This window comes from Rutilus rutilus, assembly GCF_951802725.1.
Source record: "Rutilus rutilus genome assembly, chromosome: 3".
In the NCBI taxonomy this organism is placed as follows: Eukaryota; Metazoa; Chordata; class Actinopteri; order Cypriniformes; family Leuciscidae; genus Rutilus; species Rutilus rutilus.
The window spans coordinates 20,677,478-20,705,242 of record NC_140211.1 but is presented as its reverse complement, the minus strand read 5'-3'; the positions used below and the strand labels follow the sequence as shown (position 1 = coordinate 20,705,242).

The 27,765-nt window shown below is 36.7% G+C and overlaps 2 protein-coding genes across 4 annotated transcripts in view; both read left to right on the top strand.

Moving 5' to 3' along the window:
- Positions 1 to 9,803, top strand: part of vps13c (vacuolar protein sorting 13 homolog C) — a 53,620-nt gene extending 43,817 nt beyond the window's left edge. For both annotated transcript variants that reach the window (XM_084405126.1, XM_084405125.1), the window contains 14 exons: positions 596 to 707; positions 905 to 1,018; positions 1,956 to 2,089; positions 2,203 to 2,284; positions 2,391 to 2,504; positions 2,721 to 2,796; positions 2,890 to 3,053; positions 3,186 to 3,231; positions 3,453 to 3,576; positions 5,766 to 5,880; positions 7,659 to 7,750; positions 7,844 to 7,967; positions 8,102 to 8,185; positions 8,495 to 9,803. In XM_084405126.1, the coding sequence (XP_084261252.1) occupies positions 596 to 707; positions 905 to 1,018; positions 1,956 to 2,089; positions 2,203 to 2,284; positions 2,391 to 2,504; positions 2,721 to 2,796; positions 2,890 to 3,053; positions 3,186 to 3,231; positions 3,453 to 3,576; positions 5,766 to 5,880; positions 7,659 to 7,750; positions 7,844 to 7,967; positions 8,102 to 8,185; positions 8,495 to 8,593 (1,480 nt within the window). In that variant the 3' untranslated portion in view covers positions 8,594 to 9,803. The remainder of the gene's footprint in view (positions 1 to 595; positions 708 to 904; positions 1,019 to 1,955; positions 2,090 to 2,202; positions 2,285 to 2,390; positions 2,505 to 2,720; positions 2,797 to 2,889; positions 3,054 to 3,185; positions 3,232 to 3,452; positions 3,577 to 5,765; positions 5,881 to 7,658; positions 7,751 to 7,843; positions 7,968 to 8,101; positions 8,186 to 8,494) is intronic.
- Positions 9,804 to 10,512: 709 nt separating this feature from the next.
- Positions 10,513 to 27,765, top strand: part of rorab (RAR-related orphan receptor A, paralog b) — a 47,920-nt gene continuing 30,667 nt past the window's right edge. The window contains exon 1 of one of the 2 annotated variants that reach the window (XM_084405680.1): positions 10,513 to 11,500. In XM_084405680.1, the coding sequence (XP_084261806.1) occupies positions 11,341 to 11,500 (160 nt within the window). In that variant the 5' untranslated portion in view covers positions 10,513 to 11,340. The remainder of the gene's footprint in view (positions 11,501 to 27,765) is intronic. The other variant, XM_084405681.1, reaches the window with a different exon arrangement.

The window sequence follows — 27,765 nt, the reverse complement described above, 5'->3', positions numbered from 1 at the left end:
TTAAAAATCCCACTGGTTTGCCCATTGGTCTCTGTCCATCATTATGGCCTCCTAATCATCCCCATATACTGATTGGCTTCGTCACTCTGTCTCCTCTCCACCAATAAGCTGGTGTGTGGTGGGCATTCTGGCGCAGTATGGCTGCCGTCGCATCATCCAGGTGGATTCTGCACACTGCTGGTGGTTGAGGAGATTCCCCCTTCCATAAAAAGAAAAGCGCTATATAAATGTAATTTTTATCATCATTATTAAAGAATCCTGATTTTATTTTTACGGTTTCCACAATTACTTTAAATTATAATAATATTTCACAATATTACTGTTTTACTGTATTTTAAATTAAATACTTGCAGCCTTGGTGAGCATAAGAGACTTCTTTCAAAAACATAACAATTTCTTACTGTCCCCAAATTTTTGAATGGAAGTGTATGTTTTTTTGTTTTTTTTGGGGTTTTTTAAATAAACAAAATTGGACACTACATAATTACCTTAATTCCATGTGTTATTTCATAGTTTTGATGACTTTATTGTTATTTGTAAGTAGAAAGAATGAGTAGATCCAAACCTTTGACTGGCAGTGCTTGTTTTTCTGTAGGTACTTTATGGCATTAGTACAGGAGATGGCAGTGAAGCTCGATCAGGGTTTCTTGGGGGCAATCATCAACCTGTTAACCCCAGCCATCGAGTCCCAGGATTGTAAACAGAAGGTAACTACTGCATCCTCCTGCAGGTGTTCACATTCTATCACATAATGTTACTAGTGAAATGAATCCACAATGATCGCAGTGGTAAACATTTCCTCCATCGTTACATTCTTCTGTGTTTGTTTCACTCATGTGTGGCTTTATGAAATGTGAATGGAGAGTGGGCTGGAGATGTCAGTATGCGTTTCTCTGTGCTTCAGAATAAGCTGATAGAGAAGGATCTGGAGGCGCTGCAGGCTCAGCTGATGGAGTGCTCCATGACAGACACCTCGGGCCTGAGCTTCTTTGAGCATTTCCACATCTCCCCTATTAAAGTAATGAATCAGCACCACAGTCCACTTCAAAACACAGCACATGATCTCTTCAGGGTCACTTGTCAACAACATTTTAATTAAGACCTTCTCTCTAGTTTCAGTCTTCCACATGCTACAGCATGATTGGACAGTGACACACTACTGTTCAATAGTTTGGGGTCGACTCGATACAGTTTTTAATGTTTTTGAAAGAAGACTCTTATGCTCACAAAGGTTGCATTTATTTATCAAATATACAGTAAAACAGTAATATTTGGAAATATTATTACTGTTATTTTAATGTATTTTAAAATGTAATTTATTCCTGTAATTGCAAAGCTGAATTTTCAACATCATTACTCCAGTCTTCAGTGTCACATGATCCTTCAGAAATCATTATAATATGCCAATTTAGTGCTCTAGAAACATTTCGTATTATTATCAATGTTGAAAATAGTTGTTCTTCATAATATTTTTTGGGAAATTGAGATAAAAAAAAATCAGGATTCCTTGATAACTAGAAAGTTCAAAAGAACAGGATTTATTTGAAATAGACATCTTAAATATCTTTACCTTCACTTTTAATGCATTATTTCTGAATTTCTTTTAAATACTGACCCCAATCTTTTGAACAGTGGTGGAGTTTCATATAAATTCTATTCATTTATATTCTGTCTCTTACTTTCAAAAACTCTGTCCATTATTAACCATTTAATGAGCAAAACAAGATCTACCAGTGTCAACCTTTTCCCCCCCAATGTTTACCCAAGTTAATGATGTGCTTGCCTATACTTTCATATGAAAGACTAAACTGAATCAACTGAATCTTACTTGTCTACCAGCATATGAATGATTTAATAATGAGAAATGATTGATAAATTTCCTTGATGGGTAGCTGCATCAAACAAGTCATGTAATTGTTTATGTTTAACCTGTTTGTGTTTGTGTGTGTGTATAGCTGCATCTGAGTCTGTCTCTGGGCTCCAGTGGAGATGATTCTGAGCAGGGTGATATGGTGGCCATCCAGTCCGTCAACCTCCTGCTCAAAAGCATTGGTGCCACACTCACTGATGTAGATGATCTGATTTTCAAGTAAGGCTTTCAGATGTGCATGCACTCTAATACTGACTCATATGCCTCTTTGAAAATACGATTCACTTAGGCATTGATTGACGTCTTTTTGTCTCGCTCTTTTTTTTTTTCAGACTTGCTTACTTTGAGGTGAAATATCAGTTCTACCGGCGAGAGAAACTGATGTGGGCGGTGATCGGACACTACACTGAACAAGTGGGTGATCTAAATACACACTCATACAATGTCAGAGGTTGTTACATGAGCATACACTCTAACACACATCATCATTGTATCTGAAAGTCTTTTTCTCTCCTCATAGTTCTTGACGCAGATGTACGTGTTGGTTTTGGGTCTGGATGTTCTTGGAAATCCATTTGGCTTGATCCGAGGCTTATCAGAAGGAGTGGAGGCTTTCTTTTATGAGCCCATCCAGGTCAGACAAATGCTGTTAATTTATATGTTCATTCAGGCCTCATCATTTAATTCAGTACAAATGTGAGTGTGTTCTCTTTTAAATGCCAGATATAAGTACAGATTTGAGGTATATTTATTTAAATCACCATTGCAGTGTCAGGTTTACAAGGTTATCAAGTTATGATTTGTGTGGTCTGAGATTGGTTACATTTGTGCTATTTGTTTGTGTGTGTAGGGGGCTGTTCAAGGACCTGAGGAATTTGCAGAAGGTTTTGTTATCGGTGTTCGAAGTTTGCTGGGCCACACAGTGGGTAAGGCACCTTGCTTTTCTCTCTAAAGCCTGTATATACTCACTGAGGATCCTTACTGCACATTCTTATTTTGTTTCTACATTATCTTCCTAGGGGGCGCAGCTGGCATGGTGTCCCGTATAACAGGCTCTGTAGGTAAAGGCTTGGCTGCCATCACTATGGACAAAGAGTATCAGCAGAAACGGAGGGAGGAAATGAACAGACCCACTAAGGACTTTGGAGAAAGTCTGGCTAAAGGAGGAAAGGGTTTCCTTAAGGTACTGAAGTTCCTGACTTCCATAAAAATACATCCAAGAAAACATCCAAGCATTACCCTTTCTATGTTTCCATTATATAACAAAGTTTCATTGTGTATAGCATGAATTGACTTTTGTCATGTTCTCCTTCAGGGAGTGGTTGGTGGAGTAACAGGAATTGTGACAAAACCGGTGGAAGGTATGACAGTTTACTGCTGATGCATCACTTGGGATAGATTCTATCTATTTTTGTATTCAGCTTTGGCAAAAATATTTGTAAAAATAAATAGGTAAACAGTAACAATTTATTGGCCAGTTGAAAATACACAAGTACATACAGTATATAATGGCAACCACTCAACAGCAGAACCTTGGACAAGAATGTATAATATGTCATTTAATAATCTGTCATGGGTTTAGGTGCGAAGAAAGAGGGGGCTGCAGGCTTCTTCAAGGGCATTGGGAAAGGCCTGGTTGGAGTGGTGGCCAGACCTACAGGGGGCATCATAGACATGGCAAGCAGTACTTTTCAGGGCATTCAGAGGTGAGACACACATGCACATGAATATTACATCTATATACACGCATACAAACACACTGTTCAAAAGTATGGGGTTAATACGATTTTTTTTTTTAAGAAATGAACTTTTATTCAGCAAGGATGCATTAAATTGATCAAAAGTCACAGTAAAGATATTTATAATGTCACAAAAGATTTCTATTTCAAATTAATGCTGTTTTCTTTCGAATTTCTATTCAGTCAGATCAATTTTATTAAAACAAAAGAAAATCTTACGGACCTCAAACAATTTAACTGTAGTGTATATATTCACATAGTTCCTATTTTCAAATGAAGATGTTTATTAAGCAATATTTTGAATCCAAAAACCAATATGTAGTCATAATAGGACCACAAGCAGTTTGAAGGGGACCCACATTTACTCATTGCAGAGTGGAAGTCATGAGGCCACTTCCCCCCATCCTAAGTATAGCTTGGAAATCTTATCTACTTCCTGCTATAGGACAGAGAGAATGTTTTGATGTATCATATTATGTAAGCGCAGATGTCATTGCACTCTAAATTAAAAAATATTTATATTATCTAAGCAATCTTTTGGAAGGGAGGAAGATATTGATGATGATATCCATTCTGAAAGGACAAGAAACGTGTTCCTGTGGCAATTTTTTTATATACCGTAGACTATCAATTAAGATGTATCTACTGTATTGTGTCAGTGTCTTAATTTGTGTCTCTTTTGTATTTTGTTGTCTTGTTCTTTTTTTCTTCTTTTTTTTTTCCCTGAGTGTCAACTAATTTTGTGACTCTTTCTTTCATGTTTTTCATAAGTTAATTCCTGGATGTGTTTGTTCTTTTTAGTTCTGTGAGTATTTGGACACTCATGAGTGTATGTGTACAGATGTGCGTATGAAGGTCTGGATGACTGAAGCGTGAATGTATGTGTATTTATGCCCATGTTACCCAGAGAGATGACAGTGAATGATCCCTCTGCATTCACTCAGTTGGGTTTGCTTGAGTCCAAAAAAATTTGGCAGCATGAATGAATTTTTAATCTTACAGGGTGTGAATTGTTGAAAGGTAAGTATTGCATCTTGGGATGCAAAGGATGTGAGCTGTAGCGCAGAGCATTCTGCCGTAATCTACAGTTCAAAAATCCCCTTATAACTGGATTCATCAACATGTGCCTATTTTCCCATCATTGTAACATTTGCTTCTTATATCCACACCCCTTTCACTGGTGCATTTTGGGGCCAGTGGAAAGTCTGATGAGCAGAACAGCACAGACAGGAGCAGAGATGTAATATAGAGGAGCGGAAGTACAGATAAGCACACGTACTCACTTGTAACTATATTAAGGGAAGTGGTCCTTTTAAATCCAAAAATGGACATGTGTTTTTATACATAGTGTCTCAATAATCAAACATAGTTAAAGGGGTAAAAGATTCTGTCATCATTTACTAGTAATGTAAAAGTAATGTAACAACATGAGGGTGAGTAAATAAGTTCCATTTTTTGGGGTGAACTTTGGGTGAACTCTCCGACTGCTCTGCTTGTCAGACCAAGTCCACCGCACGAGCTCACTGCACTGCTGATGCACTGGACTCTATGGTGTAACCACGCGCAATAGCAAGAGAAGCATTATGATTTTAAAGGCAGTCGATGACCAGGCTAACCAATCACATTTTTCACCCATTCCATTAATTCTGCCCTGAAAAGATGAGTTGGCAAATCTGTTGTGTTTTACTGTGTTCCCACCCCTGGCTTTTTCATGCCAAACCTTTCCTGACAAGCTGGAACAGCGATGCCCCCCCCACCCCTCCAGTGACTCTCTAGCTTATACATTCAATCATCCATCCATTCGTTATGCTCCCCATAACGTGATCCGAACTGATCAACGCTAACTGTGTGAACTAATCATGTTGCTTTTCCATGCTCGCCCTGTAGAAGTAACCAAAGGTGAGAGAGGGCTTAAGGAATCAGACACTGCACGCAATAGCACAAAGAAACTTTGTTTTTAAATGACTCTTGAGATGCATTGCGTTTGATCAAGGCTGTTCGGGCATGCTTAGATGAACTTTAATTGAGTAGATTCTGTTCACTAAGAATGACTCACCCGTTGCCCACGCATTTTTACATGGATATAAAACCGCTAGATCACAGGATGTCGTCTTTGTCAGAGTTATCTAAGATGCTGTTTCTGACTTGATTTGCAGGGTAGCAGAATCAACTGAAGAGGTGACCAAATTAAGGCCAGTGCGTCTCGTACAAGAGGACGGCATCATACGGCCCTACGACCACCATGAGTCGGGGGGCTATGACCTCTTTCAGGTGAGGTCACCTGTCAACCCTAGTGACCAGGCTACTAAACCCGATGAGAAGGATTAAATTCAGCATGACCCTCTGTTTTAATTTTACAACTACTAACAGCCAAATTGTTTTGAAGGATTGGAGTCAGCTTGACAGATTAAGGCAACACACTACAGGCTAAACCAATGTTTTTTTGTTTTTTTTTCATGCACTGGTCAATTTTGAGGATTTGGGGCTATTTTTCTTCATTACATTGTCTTCTTTCAGACTAGTGGGGAGAAAAACCCATATTTAAGTGTTTATTTTATCTATTTGTGTCTATGGATTTTGATTACAGTACATACCTTTTAAAGGCTGTTCTCAATATTTCTCATTCATTGTGCCAGAAATCTCCACTTACGTATACCAAACTTTCCTGTTTTACACATTTTATTCTTAAAAACATGATAGTTTTTGTCTTCTGACAGTTGACATTGATCAAAAGAGATATCCAAAATCCACTCTATAAAAAACATTTAACTCTAATGTGTCAACAAAATATATATTTTTTTTTAACCCCAGATGTATTTTTTATGATGTTTAACTGTGGTGTTTTGCCTTTAAACTCAACCAAATTCCAAATATTCTAATTGTATTCTTAATTGAAACTGACCTTAAACTCAAAAGTTGAACTGACTCCATCCCTGCTGTGAAGAAATGAATTCCTGTTTTAATATTTCATATTTTCTCTCTTTTCTGTCTTTTCCCAAATGCAGCCTGAGGAAATGTAAAATGGGAGTGGGAGATGGGGTTTGGGACTATTATCTTAAAGATCCATGTTATTAAATAACTTTTCAGATATTGTTGCACTTAAATGAACCAAACTGGATATTCAGTGCTAGATCCAGTCTAGCCTGGTCCACCTACAATGGAATGTTTAGGAAATTACATAATATCCTAAGTCTGCATCTGAAGTTGTCTGTCTTGTGCACCTTTACAGCTTTGCTACTTTTCTTATCTAGAAAACTTTTTTATTTTATTTGTCTCTATTCGTTTTGCCAAAAATAATTTCACCATTATACCTCAAACATTGTTAGTAGTTTTTTATCACTATATCCTTTATTTAAATTTAATTTCCTAAATTTAAGAAAACAAGGTAGTTTTAAGACCATATGATGGCAAACAATAATAGATTTTCCGTATTAATATTTAAATAATTATTGGATTTGTTTTGAATAGGATATGGAGCTGGCAAAGTTTGTCTATTTTTCTAAACTTCATTTTAATTTCTTAAAACTTATGTCTGTAAATGCATTTCCATGCATCTGAACTCTGATAACATACAATTACAGTCTATATAAAATATATTTATTGACATGTTTATTCTTAATCATTGTGAATACATCAAATGTGCATATAAATATATGCAACCTCATTTATATGCAATAAATAAATAGGCATTTTACAGTGCATGTTGGAATTGATGTCTGATGTATTTTCCTATATACTTTATAGTATATTTATCTTATATACAGTACATAACACATAATTGTCATGTAATCATTTGTTTTAATGTGGCTTTACTGTGTTGTAATTGTGTTAACTGAAGAGCTTGCTTGACTCCTGTGATTAACCTGGAATAAATCAATACTCCTCTTTGACATGAAACTATGATCATTTTATGCATTTCAGATGATTTATGATTTGTTAATTTGAAAATGATTCCGATTGTTATTGCTGAAAGAGTATACGTGCAGAGCCATAAAGCAGCGTGTGCCGTATCTTGTGTATAGTGCTGCATGAGTGTGTATGTCTTTCAGAGGTCTGAGATTAAACAGTTGGATGGAGAGATCTTCAGAGAACACTATGAGTACCCAGGGCACAGAAAAACAAACATCATTATCACCAACAGGTATTCCAACAACAGGAAAATGGTGAAAACAGTGACATTTTCCTAATTTTCTCTTTTCCATATGCTGTGTGTATTGGTTTCTTTTTCATTCAGGAGAGTGATGTGTGTGAAGGAGATCGATGTGATTGGACATTTCAATAAAGAATGGGAATGTCAGTTTGAGAATTTCCTAAGGGCTCCAAGCTCAGAGGGAGGAGATTTGAAGATATACTACCGGGTACATAAATGCTACTTTTAGTATTAGCAGATACGGAATTACATTGATAGTAGATTGACAATTGTACAGGCTTTCTAACTGATATATGGTGAATAAGTGATCATTGCTTGACAACAATCTTGATGTTGGTGCAGGAACAGAACAAAATGAACCTCATTAGGAAGGATGGACAGCCGCTAGTGAAAGTGATACACATGAAACATGCTGACATGGCTGAGGTAAACATCACAGGCGTTTGTTTGTTTTGAAATTATCCGAAATTTTGTTGGGTTTTAATGAATGTAATTTCATTAAAGCGAAAATTTCAATCCCCAGTGTTGAATATGGTACTGGGCATTTTATATTTAGCTTGCTATTTAATAGATTTTAAGCTGTGATCAAGGTAGTTACACAGGTTGCACTAGTATTATCCCTTTCTGGCTCACATTTGCTTTTACATTGAGCAAATAGCTATCAAAATGACTGCATTTAATTTTCTGTCAAGAACAAACTGACCTCTTTGACCTCTTTTGCTTCACACTCCACAGAGACTACGAGAAGGAATCGACAATGCCACGTTTTCACGCAAGCAATATCAGATGGCAAGACAGAAATCTCAGCGCTTCATCAAAATGGGCAAAATTTAAATCAGTCGAACTACGTAAACGTGTGGCCACATCTCCAAAGATTATTATCCTGCCTTGCATTCAAAGCATTAGTTACTGTATGTAAATGTTTTGGTTTGTTGGCAAATATATAAGTTAAACTCACTGAAGTTTTAAATGTATCTCTGAAATTTTGGAGTTAGCACTAGACTTTCTTGATCTAAGCACTTTGCCTTTTGTTATTTTGTTTTGTGTGGTGTCTTGAAAACAAATATGTTAAAAGAGATCATTTTTTTTAATGGCACTTGCTACAAAAAATAACTGCGATGTACAACTGTAATGTGCAATGTGAAGCTTGTCCAGTTTAGCTCACTTACCTTGATCACAAATCCTGTCAAAAAAGAAGACAAAAAGCTGACATATATAGTACTCTCCTTTTCTTTTCTAGATCATCCTTCCACAGGTGTTGCGTAAATGTACTCAACAATGATGCATAAGATTGCTCTCCACTTAAAAATTATAACATTCAAATGTTTTGTTTTCTTTTGTATTGTTTTACAGAACACATATGCCTCTTTTGTCCCTTGCACTGCACTTGAAGACATGGTTTACTATGACTGTAGAGAAAGTGTCATTGTTGTTCCACAATTAGTTAAAATGGCAGACCACACCTGGAATTTGAGGTGGAGACTATGACATAAGCTTAGCTCTACCTCTCATGGTTACATGGTTACATGTTTGTTTTGTAAGTAACCATGATATGATTAAAGGGTGCGTGTCTATATGGCAAGGAAAGCTTGCACTGTATTCCAGAGTTTTCCCACAATGATGTACAGTGAATGTAGTATCAAAGCACCTGGCAATGGATCCTCTCCAAGTTGCTAAGTAACTCGGCTTCCTGGATGTGGGTGCAAGTGACCCCTATTGGCCTGGTGTGGGCAGGAAAGGAGAGGTTGGTTATCCCATGCCCTCTGCGGTGGGTCTTTCCATGTCCTCCTATTTCCTATGCATCAGAAGACCAGATACGCCCACAGGTCAATGCCACAGTGTTACAGTTACAGCTGTAACAGCTAAAGACACCAAAAACATAATAAATAATCGAATCCAATGCAAACACGAGGAATGTCAGGCTTTACATTATAATTTCCTGATCTCATCAGCTTCTCTAGATAAAAGCACATTTTTAGAAGCATACTGTGTTCTGTAACTGTGATCATGTCAATACAGGACAATAAAGCTAGTATCTGATCTACAGTCTTAGACTGAACTTTATTGTGAAAACTATGATTATGCCACTGTACATGTAAACTATAGTATTGCACCTGGATACAACTTTAAGTGCATTTAGAGAATCACACAGTTAAATAATGGGGAAAAAAATGCTTTCATTAAGTATGAAAAAAATCCAAATTGGGGGGAAGTGGATTTTCTTTTTGTACTAAACTTTAAAGTGTCAGTTAAAGGGCCTTTATAGAACAGAGTTCTTATGCAAGAGCCAATACTTTGAACCAGGTGTCTATTGAGAAGATCACTATTGAGGTTTATTTTTATTTTTTTATCTATAGGCTATAAACGTTTTTTAAACTAATGGTCTATTGTGCATTACATAATGTACATACTTTTCATAGTTAAATGTATTATTGTAATCTAGCAAATTAGCTGTTAATGCTGATGAAAATTGGGTCTAAAGGTTGCAATTCTCAATAGTGAAAATAAAAATACACTTTTAGAAACTCGAAAAGACTGTCAGCAGCAGGATACCTAATAAAAGCCTGAAATAAATCTGTTGTTTGTTTGTATTATATATTGTGTTTCTAGATAGCCTACATACAGTATAGTCCTTCAACACAACATGACGACAACGTGAAGTCCACGCACTGCGCCTCGACTGGAACGCGTTCAGCGGAAGTACGTCAGCAGCATGTTCGCTCATCACATGTCAAGCATGCTGTCTGTCCTGTGTGTTTGTGTGTGTGATAGAGGAAATTAAAGGCAGGCCTACAAGTCTAGACGAGACAGCCTTTGATTTACTGAGTAAATGCCTATATTCACTAATAACTTGTATTTTGGGACAAACGACTTCAAATTTTGACAACGCAGAGGAGTTGTTCAATTATTGTCACAAAGAAAATATATAAATCACCCAAATTGAGCACAAATATTGACGACATGCATTTCCCAGTCAATTGTCGATGTGAGCAGATCTACATTTCAAAGATTATTATTATCTTAATGTCTTATTAGTGAACGAAATCGTTCTGTTGAGTCTGATCTTTTAATGAACCGTTTGAAACTGGTTCGTCTATTCGTTTCGAAATGATCAGTTTAATTAAATTGTACATGGGTAAAGTACAGGGAAATATAGTTTATTTGTTTATTTTAATGAGCATTAGCATTTTTACTTGTTCAAAATGAATTTTATCGTTGTTTATTGTAAATGCAAATCATAATTTGTTCTAAATTAGCCGATATTTTCATTTTTCTAAGATGAGTCGTGGCTGCAAACTGAATTTGGTCGCAATAAACTGCTATGTTAATACAACTTGAACAAAATGTGCCACATATGGCTTTACAGGAATGTTTTAGAGAGCATGTCAATAGTGTGTTTGGCGTGACCATGTCTCGCGCGCTCAACAGCGCTGTCTGTGGACAGAAGAGCCACACCCGCTCCCATGAACACTAACAGATCTGTCACACGCTCAAGTGCAATCCGAACCAAAAGACGATGTAAAACGAATCCGAATTGTTCTACAAAGCGATCCTATTGTAAAAGTAACTGAAAGCCGCAGATGAAGATGGAGTCTCCGCCAGAGTCCGTCACGGTGCCGCGCAAGAGCGCTTCTGAAGCGGACGCTTCGGTGGAGGACAGCCCGGTGAAACTGGACAGCAAGGCTGAAACCGACAAACCCGCTCCAGTTCGGCGGCAGAGTTGCTCAAGTACCAACAAGGGTAAGCTTGAAGAACAGAACCAAAGCCTGCTTGTGGATTATTTTCCATTTTATTCAAGTTCACGGAGATCAAATTTTGAGTTTAATCTTAAACTCCAGTCCTTGCATGTGACCCGTTTCACATTAGCTCTGATTTTACAATGGATTAAACAGATTAAATATGTTATTTTTCATATATGGAGGCCTTGTGGTATTCTAGCTAGCTCATGCACGCTTAGTGCAAATTAACTAATAATACACACATTTTGTAAGCGAGCCCACATTACTTGCCACTGGCTACCTGTCATTTCTGATCTATTACTCACATGCTGTTTACTAGTTAATCAAACTGTTGTCATTTTTCACGAGTGTATCTTCTTTATCTACTCCTGCTCTCATTGTGTATGTAGTCGATAGACAGCAGTGTGGCCAACGTGTCCACATGTTTCAGTTGGCTACTAATAATACACATTTGAATGCAACGTCTATTCCACTAAATGTTTTAGGTCACTATAAGCACAGACGAGAGAATATTTGCATAGCGAAGTGGTGATTTCTAGTGTGTAAAATAAGCATAAAGCCGTTTTTTTTTTTTTTTTTTTACATGGGACTGCCACACCCCTTTTGTATGTTTCTGATTTGGGGATACAAGTCAAAGAAAGGTCGGTTAATGTGTCATTCGGTACGGTAGACTATCATAGTTGACAGTTTAGTCAGAGCAGATTTCAGGTCCGCTTGGCTTTGGCAGTCGTGGCTGTGCTTTAAAACCTAGTGTAGCTTCCTAGCTTTGCAGTATTTTTGAGCATCATATGCTACTATGTCGCCTTCAAATGCTGTCTGAATAGGCAGCTTATTTGGTATTGAGACGCCGCCCGTGTGTCTGGCAGGCGTTTCGCTGTGCTTGCGTGTGTGTGGAGCGCTGTTATGTAACAGGTTAAGTCACACACAGAAGGAGAGGATATGAAGGGATATTTTCTTGTTTTTACTGCTCGTGTAAACAAATGGGGTTTCATGCCTGACTACTGCGGTTTTTAAATGTGTGTTGACACGGTTGCCTCGTTTTCTCTTCGCGGATACACGGTCGCGCTGTCCGGTTACGTAACTAGAGAACGAGGGCAGGTACGCTTATGGATCCGGCCGCTCGAGGAGTTTCAGTTGGACTCAGGAAAAAAAAAAGGGTCTGACACTCCTAACCCGCTAACCTATATTTTCAAATGCTCCTGCTTGGTTAAGATAACTTTCTCTGATATTTGGCCAAAATATTTGCCCAGTATTGAAGAATAATTTAACGGTGCGTGCGTGGAGAACAAAAACATCGTTTTACACTGGGTGAGGTTTAAATCATAGCAGATAGGAATGATTTAGGATACAGTTATACATTTTTTTTTTTTTTTTTTTTTAAATCCACATTAAAACCCTGGATGGTCAACATAATTAATCAGCCGCTGTAATCACTCTGTCCATAGTCAGTTCATGAAAATTGTTCACTGGCATATTGATCCATATGTGATTTAAATGTTTTTTTGTTGTTGTTGTCAATGTTATCAAACATTATGCAAGTAGAGCAAAAAAAGTTAGCATGAAATGAAAATTCACCCTATATATTTTGTAAATGCATCTTGTTGGTCTTATTGTGAATGATTCATCGATCCATAAGTTTCATTTTTAATACTTTTTTAGCTCAATTTTTAATCAAAATGTCATAACTTACAGTGAAACAACATACTTCTCTCTGGTGACATATACTGGACTTCTCCAATCATTTAGTCTGCTTAAACCCCACCCCTTTCTTACAATTAACTGCAAGCTAGCATTCAGATGCTTCCATCCTATCAACAACTGATGGATAAAAACAAGTTCCCACCCTACATTTTTTTCTTCTCCATAATTTGTTTCACTCTGATATAGGGTACAACGGGGCTAAAGGCACACCTTAAGAAAAATGTGCTTTTCACTTCTTCCATAGTGTATGATTGCAGAAAAAATATGTTTGTATTGAACATTGATGGAGCAGCTGATTTTGTGTGAAAATAAATCATGAAAGTGGTTTATTTTGTTTAAAAATCATATAAATGTATGAGGTGGCAAGGTGAGCCTTTTACCCCACACCCCACGGGGTAAAAGGCTCACCAGCATGGGGCAAAAGGCACACATTATTGATACAAATACTTCGGTAAAATATTATATTTTGCATAAAGTCTAAGTTACAGTTTTTCTCAGTCGCTTTGGTACATTTCTCGACTCATCCTCGACATTTGCAAAACAGTAAGTGCATTTCTCAAAACGATTCGTACAAATAGCAAAACACCATGGATTACCTGCAAAAGCCAGTCTCTTGTTCAAAATCCTTAGTTCATCTCTCAAAAGTAAATGTCTGTCAATGAACATGTCAGTGCCATCAGAATGACAAGTCCTTGTGTCATTGTGTACGGATAAGACAGTCAAATTGCTTAGTCATGTTGTCAATAAAACACTGCACTCTGTTAGTATTACCTGATGTAAACTATGGCAACAGTTTGGATGACAGTTACTGTATTGAAATGTACAAAGCAGCGCTTCTGTATGCCAATTATATCCATTTCAAAAGTACAAATTTACACACTACTGTACGTGAGTTATTGATTGAAAGAGACTGGATAGGGTTCACAGTTACACTTTTACTAGTGGCCTGACAAAACAAACAAAACAAAAAAACATTACAATATTATTGTGATATAGAAAAGAAAAAGAAATAGGGGCACAAAGGCGAAAATACAACATTAGAAAGGCAAACACAGGAAAGACCCCTTAGGCAAAACTGTGCTTTTGCATGCAGCACTGTATGCTTGCCAATTGAAGGTTCATGAGATGCAACTTTGAGCTATTTCAGAGAACTGGTTTCTCATTGGTTGATCTGCATTCTCTTCATTAGTGAAAGTCAAGATTCACCAGCACAATTCATCAATTCATGACACATTTGCACAAAGTCTAATAGAAATGTGTAGAAAATATGCTTGACAGTTTATGACAACTAGCCTAGATCAACCATTTTGCATTTAATGACTTACACGATGAACTCATGACTTGATGTTTTGAGGGGTAAGACTATTGCACAGAGAACTATTTAATACATTTTGAGCAACATGGCATTAGCAACTGATAATGTAGGAAACCGCAGACAATTGTACTTAATCAATTGCATGAATGTACCAAAGCAATCGCAACTTGTTCAAAAGAATGAGAAACTGCTTTTATGATGTTCAACCTCCACATCATCTAGTCACTTGTGCACAAGTAGTTTTGATAATTTCATTTCTGATCTGAGAAATGCACCAAAAAGACTGAGAAAAACTGTAATACTTCCTTAATTCTCAAAACAATCAATTTATCACAATTTATATAAGTTTGCACAATTTAGTTTATTTTGATAAATAAAATAATTTTTGTTCAATATACTGTCATTAAAATATGTTGATTTAAACATTTTAATTATTTTAAAAAGTATAGATTCTGAAAGCATCGAAGGAGATCCCTCAGTAATTTAATATATATTTACAGTAGTAAAAATAAATTATATTTTAATATATGATATGATTAATATCATATTTTTTAAATATGATTGTTTCATTATAAATATGGTGATTTTCTCTAAAGTGGACACCCAATTTAATATATGATATTTACCATCTGAATCTAACCATGTCATGTCAACAAATGCAAAAGTCAGCCAGTTATTTGTTATCATGTTAATTATTGTGCTTTTCGCCTTTACCTATTGCCTTTTACCCCAAATACCATATTTTTACATATTCTTCCGTTATTGAAAAACTGTTGCTTTATTTGCCTTGAACAAAACTGAGAACTTGCGCTGCTGCCTGCGATCGTGTCAATGATCAGCCAAATTTCCATATGCATCTTGAAAAGCGGATGTTTTGGAAAGTGCTGCGACAATTTTTTGTGTCATCTAGTGGTTTAGAGGAAAATAAAATCAAAGGAGCCTTTTACCCGGTGCACCTTTAGCCCTGTTGTGCCCTACACCAAAGTACAGAAGACATTTTTTTATTCCTCATACCTAGGCCCAAACTATGGAAATTTTGTCATTATTTACTCGCCCTCATGTCGTTTCAAACCTGTATTCTTCAAAATATCTACATTTTGTATTTGACATTTTTGGGTAAACTATCCCTTTAAGGAGTTTTCTTCAGCCACAGCAGCTGAGACTCTTCCACTCAGCACTCACTCTAAAAGCTCCCATGTTTTACACCGCACAGGGACTACCTACTCGAGATGATGTTACATAACCTCTTGTGCTTCCTCAAATTCTTCACCCCAGTGGAGTTGGTGGGCCTCAGGGTGGACAAGTGGCTACACACTAGCACTCAGCCAAAAATGCGCAAGGCCATTGCTGAGCATCTTCTGTCTACTTGAGGCTTTTGTGTAGTGAGGCGCAAGATTGTGCTCAAATGCAACAAACAAACGAGGAGAGGAGCTGTATTACATGTCTAAGCAATGGACTTCAGTTGAAGGAGAATGATGCGTTGGCTAATAACAGTGTCTACATGAACAGAAGCAGTCATTCGGTGTAATGTTAATGTGTGTTCACACCGGCCATGTTGGAATTACCAAAATTTGTGATTCCAACTTGGTCAAGTGTTCCAGTCCTCATAAAAGTCATAATTACAACCTGTATATTCTAGGGATGTAACAATATATTGTGTCACAATACAAAAATGCTGAGATTTTGAGATTTGGTGTCAGTACTACATTAAACTACTATATATAATGTTGAATATAATATATAGTAACGCAATGTGGGGATATTTGTGAGTCCTCCTGATAATGGCAAATGTCTTATATTACCAGTAAAAAAATTTCGTCTAAAATAATTCTTTATTTTCAGCTTCATAATCATGAATATTTTTATTCTGGTGTCACCATTGTCCTGTGCATTGGGTTTCCAGCACCAAGTCCAAGCCTATTCATTTCCACCCCCAATGTAAAACCAAATTGTGCATTTTAATCAACAGTGCATTTTTTGTTAACCTTTTACCGTATGTCTTGGAGTATCGCCATAATATTGTATCATGAGTGATATGCGTTGAATCGTGACATGAGGGTATCATTACACCCTAGTATATTCTGAATTTTTGGAGAGCCCCGACTTGTTCCACCTGACCTCTGCAATGTCATGCAGAAACACTCGAAATGGCAGCGGCCTCAGCAGTAAAATGTAGTGAAACAGTTATTTCATAATATTTCTAATAATTCCTATAATTGAATATTGGTAATGTGTTAATAATCCAAGAACAGATACAGTTTAATGTAGCTGGCGCAGAGTTGAATAACTTTCTAATGCCCTAAATAAACTATTTTTATTCATAATGTTTATTAATAAGGTATTTGCATAACAACTGTTAATTGTTGTATTATAGTTTTATTTATTAATTACTCAAATTACACAGATTAATTTCGACTTTCATAGTGTTGCCATAGAACATGAACAGCTCCAAGTAGGACGTCCCGGGTTGTCAGTAATTACGGTATTTATAGAATTTTGTGAACACAGCCTTAGTTCCAACATCTACTGCCCTGTAAATTCATTGTAATTTATTCCAGTAAATATTGTGTAAAATAAGCATTATTTTCAACAGATTTGGGCACATATGTATATATTGGCCACCACCTTAGGTATTGATCAGGCCTTTGCTATTAAAAGGCTTGTATTGTTAACATGAATATAGGAGTGAATGAGGAAAATACTGTCTTAGGATGTGTGGGTTTCCAGTGGAATGAAATGAATATGGGCATGTTGCCTTCAACACAAGTGGGGGAATAAGGGAAGTTTCCAAAGTCCATGCAACTGGTGTTTTAGAATTGGCTTTGACAAAGTCTTGTCTGGAATTGTGGAGAAACACAGAAAAATGAACATACTCACACAGAGAGAGAAAACACCCTAGCGATAGTGCTATTGCAGTGGTGACAGTCGTAATTGGCTACAGGTGCAGCCTATCTGATGCTGCCAGGTTTCTAAGTACTCTACACACCATTTAAAGCACTTGCAAAATGGCCATAGCATGTCGTTTGGCGAGAGGAGCTTCTAAATGATCTACTCACTCTGGGCTAATTGGCTTTTGATACCGGGCCTCACTGTAACCTGAGAATTGCTGTGGATTTAGACGGTTCAGAAGTACAGAACATTGAACCGATTGTAAATGGGGTTGTTGAGGAGCTGCTGATATGAAGACGAGCTTTCAAGTAGATACAAATCATTAACTGCTCTTTTAGGTCGAGGAGAAATGCGTTGTCCATCTGTTGGAATATTTGATTACATGATACACTGATGTTTGGAATCTCACTTTACACTCATTTACCAAAGTCAGTAGGTCCAGGAAATTGTCCATTTGTCATGTAACGCTTCCATTTCTTTCCATCTAATAACATTTAGCATTTTGGCAATGCCAAATACAAAATGTGACCGGGAGACATCAGAGTCCCGACTGTGAACATGGGAAATCTCGCAAAATCTCTCGCAGTCAAACGTGACTTTTAGAGTAAACAAACATAGATTTGGGTCGACAGGCAAGAAGAAATTGCGATAATAGTGTTTGGACTGCTTTTTATGGAAAACGTGCAGAAAAAAAGAAAAAGGTTTGGATGAAGTCATGTTGGACTTTACATGTTACAACGTGAGCGGGAGGTAAGTAAAAATACAGAAAATGTCACAAAATACAGCTTGCTTTCTGATTGGCTATCGTTTTGTTCCACATGACAATCTACAGAGTGCGTGCATGTTTGTCCTCGGGGTTCCCCCAACACAACAGGATTTTATGTTGGATATTTATGATTTGAGATCGGTTCGGCCCTGACGTTCTTCTTAAGAGCAGATTCAATCACTTAACACACCTCACACGACAGGAAAATTTGATAAGATAATCCGTAGAACCAACAAGATAATCGGGACTTGTTGGAAGGGGAGATGACATTCACAGGATTGTTGTTGTTTTTTGGTGCTCTTTTTACCTTCTTGCTCAGTGACATTCCAGAAGAAAAGGGGCAAGCGTTCATGCTGAGTTTATCTGAATACGCTGCACTGTACTCCGTGTACTCCCCGCTGGGCTGTAACCATGGATTGGGTCCCGTTGCATGCCTCATGTTTCCCCTGCAGCATGTACCAGAGAGCTACTAGATTGTTTACATTTAAAGCCTCTCCACCTCACAGGTTCCCCATGAGTCATTGTGGTACATTGTGTATTAGGGTGTTTTGATGAGTAGGTCAAAAAGTTTGCACTCCATAGGAATGGAGCTAATTGGTTAATGGAGTCGACTAGCTTGAAAGTCGAAAACCATAACATTAATTGCAATTATTTTATTCTGTTGACAGCCTTAATTTTTAACAGAATTCAAAATGTTTCATTTCAGGTTTATAACACTATTCTAATAATGTGTAGAAAAAATAAAACACTGCATGCTGTCAAAAAGAAAAAATTGCATTGTGCAATATCACAGAATAAGTCCTGCCTTCTAAATAAAAGAGCCAATCGGCAATTGTTAAAGTCATAGCATCAATGCACCTGCCATAGAAATGGTCTGTGTGCTGAAATGCGCTTTTGGCATATGCGCATAACTTGAAATTTACTGTATAAGGTACATCAGATTTATGTCAGATTGTTTTGCCAATTTATGTCATTTTAATGTGGGTTTGGCAAGCAGGTTTTGAGATTTCAGTATTTCCCCATTCAAGTAAATAGGCGTTGGTCTTGCATGCCGGAATTATCTGCCCAAAGGTATTGCAAATATGACTGCAAACTGAACTGACTCTTCTTAAAAGAAACTAAAAACCAGCCTAATACAGGATTTCCTCAAGTCTTGGTCAGCCAACCCACGACTAGTCAAAAATCTGCCATTTTACATGTTGTTTTGCCCAATTATACCTCAAGACAGACAAGTCTGCTAGTTGTTCAGTCAACTGACCAGTCAGCTTTGAAAATATGTCGTTTTGCAAATCCCTGCTGTTTTTGAAAGTTCCTTTCTTCACAGGAATGTTTCATTGAGTGACTATTTCATCATCACTGATGATGTTCACAACTTTCTTTTGCCAGAAGATTTGAGTTCAGATGAATCATCTAATCTCTTTAATTTGATAAATTGTCAGTATACGCACACACACTGACCTTCCAAGAGAAGATGTTTGTGTTGAATCCTATTTTCCATTGCACAGAGTTCCAGTCTAAACAGTGTGATAATCTCAGTATCATTTGTCAGAGTGTCATGTCAAGTAGCCTGGACAAAACATCCTCCTTTCTCTTATCCAGCTGGAGTAGGGCTGCACGATATACCTGCATACGTAACGCGGTATAATGCCCGCCTATGGTCTTCAATGGTTGCCCGCGAACAACGTCTACTTTGACCTTCCCTCAAACACTGTAGCTGGTTCGTGTTGAGTACATGTCGAGAAGACGCTGTTTTCTGCTCTGCAAAAGCAAATTGTCTTTGTAAACACTTCCAAAGGAAGAGAATGTGATGAGTCAGTAGTTAAAATTACCACAGTATAACAGCTGTATAACCTTTTTACGACGACTTCTCAAATCTCCATGAGGTCTAATTTCTAAATGGGATTTGCAAAACGTTTATCCATTAAAGATGGGACAGTACCCACTTTATTTGGACCAACGTGTTTCTTAGAATCAGAACCTGTTGTTTTTTATATTGTGTAGGTCTTCGGCTAACCGGATAACAATAGGTTACTGTCGTAACCCCGGTTCTCTGAAACATCGAGTGGAGAGATCCACCTATGGGAAGGGCATCCGTACCTGACCTCTGCAGAAGCATCCAATTGCACCAAGTCTGGCTAGACAGACAGAAGCGCGCAGCCAATGCCAGGTAAGGCCCCCGCCCCCGCCCTGCAATCGCTGCTATTCTCCAGTAAGTATATTCGCTTCTCGTGTGGCAAGTGGGGCAAAGCTAGTGGATCTCTCCACTCAATGTTTCAGAGAACCAGGGTTACGACAGTAACCCTTATTGTTCACCTGACGTAGCTGACGCAGTATGTTTGGACAGAATACGAGACGGAGTTCTTTATTAAATTCATAAAAGACAAAAGAATTCTAAACCTCAAAGAAATGCCACAATCAAGACCTCGAAGCAGATATGAGGGAGAAACACCCAGAAACACCAGCCACTCCAAGTGTAAGGGTCTTTCCTTACCATTAATGCTCGGATAACACACATACGTCTCCTTCGATTAATAATAATGGCCAGTGCAGTGGCTGGGATATAAACCTACCAACATCCGTCGCCATGAGTTTTGGAATGACTTATCTCGAGAGGAAAGTCGCATAACGTCCAATGGAAACACCGTCATTTCTCAAAAAAATATTTTGTTGACATTTAGAAAAAAATCGCAAATGTTTTATGCAAATCTGTAATGGACTCGCGCCCTAGTGACAAACATTGCATAAATTTGATCAGTTCATGCATTCCCTGGGAATTGAACCCATGGCCTTGGTGTTGCAAGTGCCATGCTCTACTGTTTGAGCTAAAGGAACACTGCAGTGCATCTAAAGACATCTGTAAAGAACGTTTAGGCTATGCTCAGAATACAATACTAGCTTAGTGCTTAAGTATAGAATAATGTGCACAAGGTTAAAATGTTTCTAATGACGAAACCTTTAAAAGCTATAAATACTGACATTTTATATAGTGATCAAATATTAAACTTTATTGTAGCACTGTTATCTCATTTATAGTAGTTTTTCCATTATATATAAAAAATCCTCTCTCGACCCACATGCCTTAAAGGTTTTTTCCATTTGGTCCTTGGGTCCTGTTAAATAGACCTGCTGTACAGTATACAACGATAAAAAAAAAAAAGGTGTATGAAACAACTCATTATGCAACCATGAATGTTTCACACAGTAGTATGCTACATTATAATCACATAACCCCATTATATTTCATGTTTAGTTGTCAGTGAGATTGTCCAGTTATTCTTTCTTACTTAATTTGATCCTTTGAAAATGTGCACATACAGGCCTACTAAATGTTATTTATAATTCCATATGCATAAAATTTGTTGGGTATGGATAGGTCATTTGGCCATTATGTTTGGCCTCTGCCAGGTTAGAGTAAACATCTCGTTCATTAAGCTACTGGACTGAGGCCAGGCTATTTGTCTTCTGTGACAGTTTTCCCACTGGTTTAGGCAGGTGGTTCAGCTACCCTTACACAGCACATCTGCAAGTGAGATGGTATGTGATACACTGTAGCAGTGGTGCACTACAGTGAGAGAACATCTGTTTTTCCATAAAGCTTTTTTTTTGTTTTTTCTTGTGATCAGTGTTGTAACATACTCTGTTATAACTTGTTAAAGGACTTTGTAATTAGACCTTTTAAAATTAGACCTTATCGTCTTATCTTGATAAACTTAACAGCCAGTGTCAGGCAGGAATATGTAGTGAACCAGTTATGCAACTCATAGTGATTTATACAGTAGCAGAACTGGTTATTTACATCATCCTCTGGGTTGTTACCACAAACCTTCTTGTTGAAGTTGTACTTTAACCACAGTAACCATAGAGAAGTACTAGTTCATTTTTGGATAAATGTTCAGTATGTTCTGTTCTCGTGTTCTTGTTTTGTTGTTGCCTAGAAAAAAAAGATACAGTTTATAGAACACTGATGTAGACCTTATGTAGCCCCGGCCCTTTTCAGCGCTGCGCTCATTGTGTTCTGTCTTCCGTTTTGTATTTCCTCAGCATGAAGGTAACATCTTACGATTTTATGAATGAACCACTCGTTTTAAAGACTTACTGGTGACATTTGTTATGTCATCCTCTTCAAACATTACAATTCTCATGATAACATTTGTTAACTCTACAATAAGTAAATCCACTTCACCAGCTAATTACTCTTCGACAGCATTGCTATAAAAATGAACAGCTACTGCAAAAATGGAAAGTTCAAAGATAAAATTCTAAAGATGGCTGCGCGCTTGTTTCTCTGGCGCACAAGTTCATTAGGTGCTGTCCCATTGGGAACCTGTAAATAAACAAATATTTTAGGCTATAATAATGAGTTTACTGCATTATTTAGACGTAAAACAATTCATGAAACACAACAGCTGATTTACAAAAATAAAATCTAATCGGAAACTTATCCGGAGCACACAATCAAATGCATAATGTAGTTTACACTTCCTTCACTGTGTCCCAGTGATATTTTATTGTGTTCGCTTTAACTAAGAGCTTTAACCCTTGTGTTATGTTGCGGGTCAATTTGACCCGTTTAGATTTTATAGTTGTTGGAAATACTGGTTAACCTATGTTTTTTTTTCTTGATATTTTGTGACTTTTTCTCATTTATCATCATGAACATGCATGCAAAGTTTCAACATGCTGGTGTTTTTTGACATATACAAACAAAATTACTATTACGTTCGTGATGTTCGCGGGTCAATTTGACCCGCATATTTTAACGCTCTAAGGCAACTGTACGGACCCAAAATAATAACATTTCTTGGTTATACTTTATTTTATTTTTTTACTACCTTATGAAGCTAAAAAATGAGGTTTTCCAAACTTATTTCAATACAGAAAAATATTTTGTCAGCCACAGATGGTAAAAATTACCTATCATTTATTTTTTCAAGCTACCTGAAATAATAATAATAATAATAATATATATATATATATATATATATATATATATATATTTTGTGACTTTTTCGCATTTATCATCATGAACATGCATGCAAAGTTTCAACATGCTGGTGTTTTTTTTTTTTTTTGACATATTCAAAAAATTACTATTACGTTTGTGATGTTCGCAGGTCAATTTGACCATCATAGGCAGCTATTCAAAAGCAACTGTACAGACACAAAATAAAAACATTTATTTTATGTATGTCAGGGCATCAATTCCAGTAATAAAGTGTAAGTGTATCTAAAAGTGCCCTAACCCAAACCAAACACACTTGAAAAAGCTAAATCATGGTGTTCAGAATGAATTGAAAATTACAAATGAAAATCTTTGACAGACACAGATAGTAAAATAAGCTCTCATTTATATATTCAAGATATCTGAAATATCTTGAGACTTCGACATAGACAGCAGGAAAAATGAGCTCAGATTAATTGATTAATTGTTCAGTTAAGATGTTCTAAGCAAAAAAATAATAATTTTTATGCAAATATATATAAATATAATGTGTATTCAAATTTTGTCAAAACAAAACAGTTTTAAAAAATGGTTAAAAAACATTTTCATTAAATCATATCTTCAGATATATATTTTTTGGAATATTTGACAAATGTTGATATTAAAAGTTTACCGTTTGTACCTGAATCTTTGTTGTTTTTCATAGTGTGATTTATGAGGAATTGTATTGAATCCAATTAGGGTCAATTTGACCCGAACCATAAGGGGAGTACACAGAATTCCAACATAACACAAGGGTTAACAAATGTTTTTTGTTTTTTTAATTTAATAAAAAATTATTTTAATATTCTAATAAGTAAACTACATGTTTGAAACCAACAAAACCACTTCAACACAAAAAAATGTAATTAAAATATGGGGTCTGTAATATTTTGTAATGTTTTTGTTTTTGAAAGTCTCTTTTGCTCACTGTTTTCTATTGTAATATTTTTGAAATGTATATATTTTTTTCTGTGTTGGCAAAGCTGAATATTACTCCAGTCTTCAGTGTCACATGATCCTTCAGAAATCATTCTAATATGCAGTTTTGGAGCTCAAGAAACATTTCTTATTATTATCAATGTTGAAAAGAATTGTGCTGCTTTATATTTTTGTGGAAATCGTGAAACTTGCAGTATTTCTCAGGTTTATTTGATGAATAGAAAATTCAGAAGAACATCATTTGTTTAAAATAATTTTATAAAAAAAAAATTATATAAATAACTTTTTCAGAACAATGTAAAAGTCTTTATTGACACTTTTAATCAATTTAATGCATCCTTGCTAAAAATAAGTATTAATTTCTTACAAAAACAAAAACCTTTAGGTGGACAATTTGTTTAATTGGAAAATCTTACCAACAACTTCCCAGTGTGACAACTAGCCCCGGTGCCCCTTGTAACACAAATATCCAGTTAGTAAATGTATGTCTATCTCATGTCCACCCGTTTCCCCTTCTCTTTCACTTCTCTCTCTTTCTCTTTCTCTCTGCTCTTACACTAACACAGAAAATGCGAGTGAAAATAGTGATATATCTTTGTACATAACACAGGGAAAGTTTAAGGCATGACTTTAGCCACATCCAAACAGGGCAAACCAGTTGTCCCAACCAGCGCATCAGTTTAAACATGGCGTTATGTGTGCAAATCTCAAATTTCATCAGGCGACTTTATTTATCATTAAATGAAAAGCGTGAGCTTACCATGAGATAACATCTGAGTCAAAAGGGTTTTGTGCTGATGAGCGATCTTTGATGAATTCGAGATCGTGAGCGAGAGCGACGCTGTTGGAAGCAGACACACATGACTGTGGCCCAGGGAAATCTGCATCCAGAGTAAGAGCGATGTGGAATTTTAAAACGGAGATGATGTCAATAAAGCCATTACATTTTTCCATTAAACTCATTCTCCATCCTGTTAAACACATGCAGCCAGTGGGACTGAATCTACCGGCTCTGTCTCGTTGCAGTTATAAACACATATGCGTCCACCTTCACCAACTATTTTGTCAAATAAACATCTTTCAAGTGCGTTTGAGCAGAACAGCTCTTAAAGATGCCTCATCATCATATCCGTCACTGTTAGGTGTCTACTTGAATTGTAATGTTATGGCTGGCTGTCGTAAGTGTGTATGTGATTTGGTGACTCAAATGCATTAGCTGCTCTGTCACAGCACTTCCCTTCAGTGGGGGAAACGGCACTTTCTGATTATTTAAATGGTATCTCACTCTAAAGCGTCACAGTGCCACTAGTGGGTGCTATTAATAATATAATAATATGCGTCAGTGTACATTGTTTTTTTGTTTTTTGGCAAACTAGCAAATGTCAGGAATTAAAATGGACTCTTACAGTTACATTTTATGAGATTTAATGTTTCGTTTAGTCCAGAATATCAAGTAAAAACATGAGTGCTTGTTGTCTGGAGAGGAGATGTTAGTGGAATTGTTGTTAGTGGAAACCTGGCAGTGGCGGAAATGAGTCATTTGACAGATGCAGCATCTGGATGGGAGGGAGGAGAGAGCCGAGCCATGGGTTTATGTAAGATGAAGCTAATCCTTAGTGATTGGGATTATATAAAGTCTGCATTCAAAGTGTATTTTATTCTCTCTCTCTCTCTCTCTCTCTCTCTCTCTCTCTCTCGTAGTCACATCTGCTATTTCTCTCACCGCCTCTCCTCCTGCACTCTTTTTTTATTACTTGGATATAAAAAATACATTATCGACAAGAGATATTCTTAATAAGAAAGAATACAACAGGTTTTACATATAAATGCTGATGTTTTCCCCGTTTTTATTTGCCTGTTTAATCATACTGCTCAGTAGTTGGTGGATTCTGAGATTGATTTGAGATTACTTGATTACATGCATTAATTTTATGTGCCATGAGGGGGCGATGGTCTTCATAAAACTGACAACATGACCTTTTTCTCATGCTGTGAAATGTGATCAAGTCTTTTAGTGCCGTTGAGAGTGACATCTCGTGGGTGATTCATAAAAGCAACATATTACATAAGAATCTATACTGGCATCTGCCCACTATGCATCTGTACAGTAGCAGATGGTTTTATGAACAGATTATTGACAGAACAGCAATTGAGAAACAGCAAGTTTCAGCATACACATTGGGGGCCAAAAGTCTGAGATCATTCTGAAAATATGGGATTTCAGAATTAATTTAAGTCTGGAAATGAACTTAATGTTAGAGTATTTTTAAACATTGATAATAAAGAAACATTGACAAAATTAAGAATACATATTTTATATTCTACACTTTGTCGGTCAGTAATTAAAGAACCATATAAAGTTAACAGAGAATAATACAGAACATTTACAATCAGCTTTGCATTTATTAATGTCCCCCTGTGGTTAAAATCAAGTTTTTAATTTTATTTATGTCTATGTGGTGTTTTTAATATGCTTTAAAGGAGAACTCATGTCAATTTTAACATTGAACTCATTTTTTTGTACATTTGGAGTGCTGTCAGTACAGAGAACAACGACAAAAATCGGTGTTGCCTACACTGTGTTATCCTCGTTTTAAAATTTGCACCCTGTTGACTTCAATGGGGCAAGTTTTAAACCTGCTTTTAGCCTCTTAACATCCTTGATGTGTCATTACAAGTGCACAGGTCATGTGAGTGATTCCTTCGGAGTGAACGCGGGTGAATCTGACTGCAGTAGAAGTCCACAGTAATCGATTGTCGAGTTCACGCGCATAGGTTTAGTACCTATGATCACGCGCGTGAACTCGACAATCGACCACTGTGGACTTCGACCGAGAACAGGATGTAAATACAGGTATGTGCGCTGGCTGAATAAACATCATTTTTTATATATTTCTTTCACATCTACTGCAGTCAGATTCACCCGCGTTCACTCCAAAGGAATCACTCACATGACCTGTGCACTTGAAATGACACATCAAGGATGTTAAGAGGCTAAAAGCAGGTTTAAAACTTGCCCCATTGAAGTCAACAGGGTGCACATTTTAAAACGAGGATAACACAGTGTAGGCAACACCGACTTTTGTCGTCGTTCTCTGTACTGACAGCACTCCAAATGTACAAAAAAATGAGCTCAATGTTAAAATCATCGACTGTCCAGTTCATCTCCAACCCTAATCAAACACACCTGCCTTTAATTTTCAAGCGATCCTGGAGACGTTAATTGGTAGCTTCAGGTGTTTTTGATTAGGGTTGGAGATAAACTGTGCAGGACAGTCGATCGGCAGGAGCCCTGTTATAGATCATTCTCAAATCATGCTGGAGAACAGGTTTTTGATCAGGTTTTTAAAATTGTATTTGTACAGAAACCTGTGGAGTTAGGCTTGAGTGGACTGCTGCTGTCATTAAAGCAAAAGAGGAACAAACTACTAAGAAATTCCAAAAAATCTTCTTTTTTTATAAAATGTTTTTTTAATTCATAACTAATTTATATATGTTTTATATTCCTGAATTTCATTCAAAATTAAGAATACAAAATTAAACCTTTTTTAAAGGTTTGGCAATACTTTATTTTCATGTGTTGAATCTGTTACATGTAGTTACTTTAGTAATAACTATAAATTATACATAATTACATGCTAACCCTAAACCAAACCAAACCAAACCCTAATC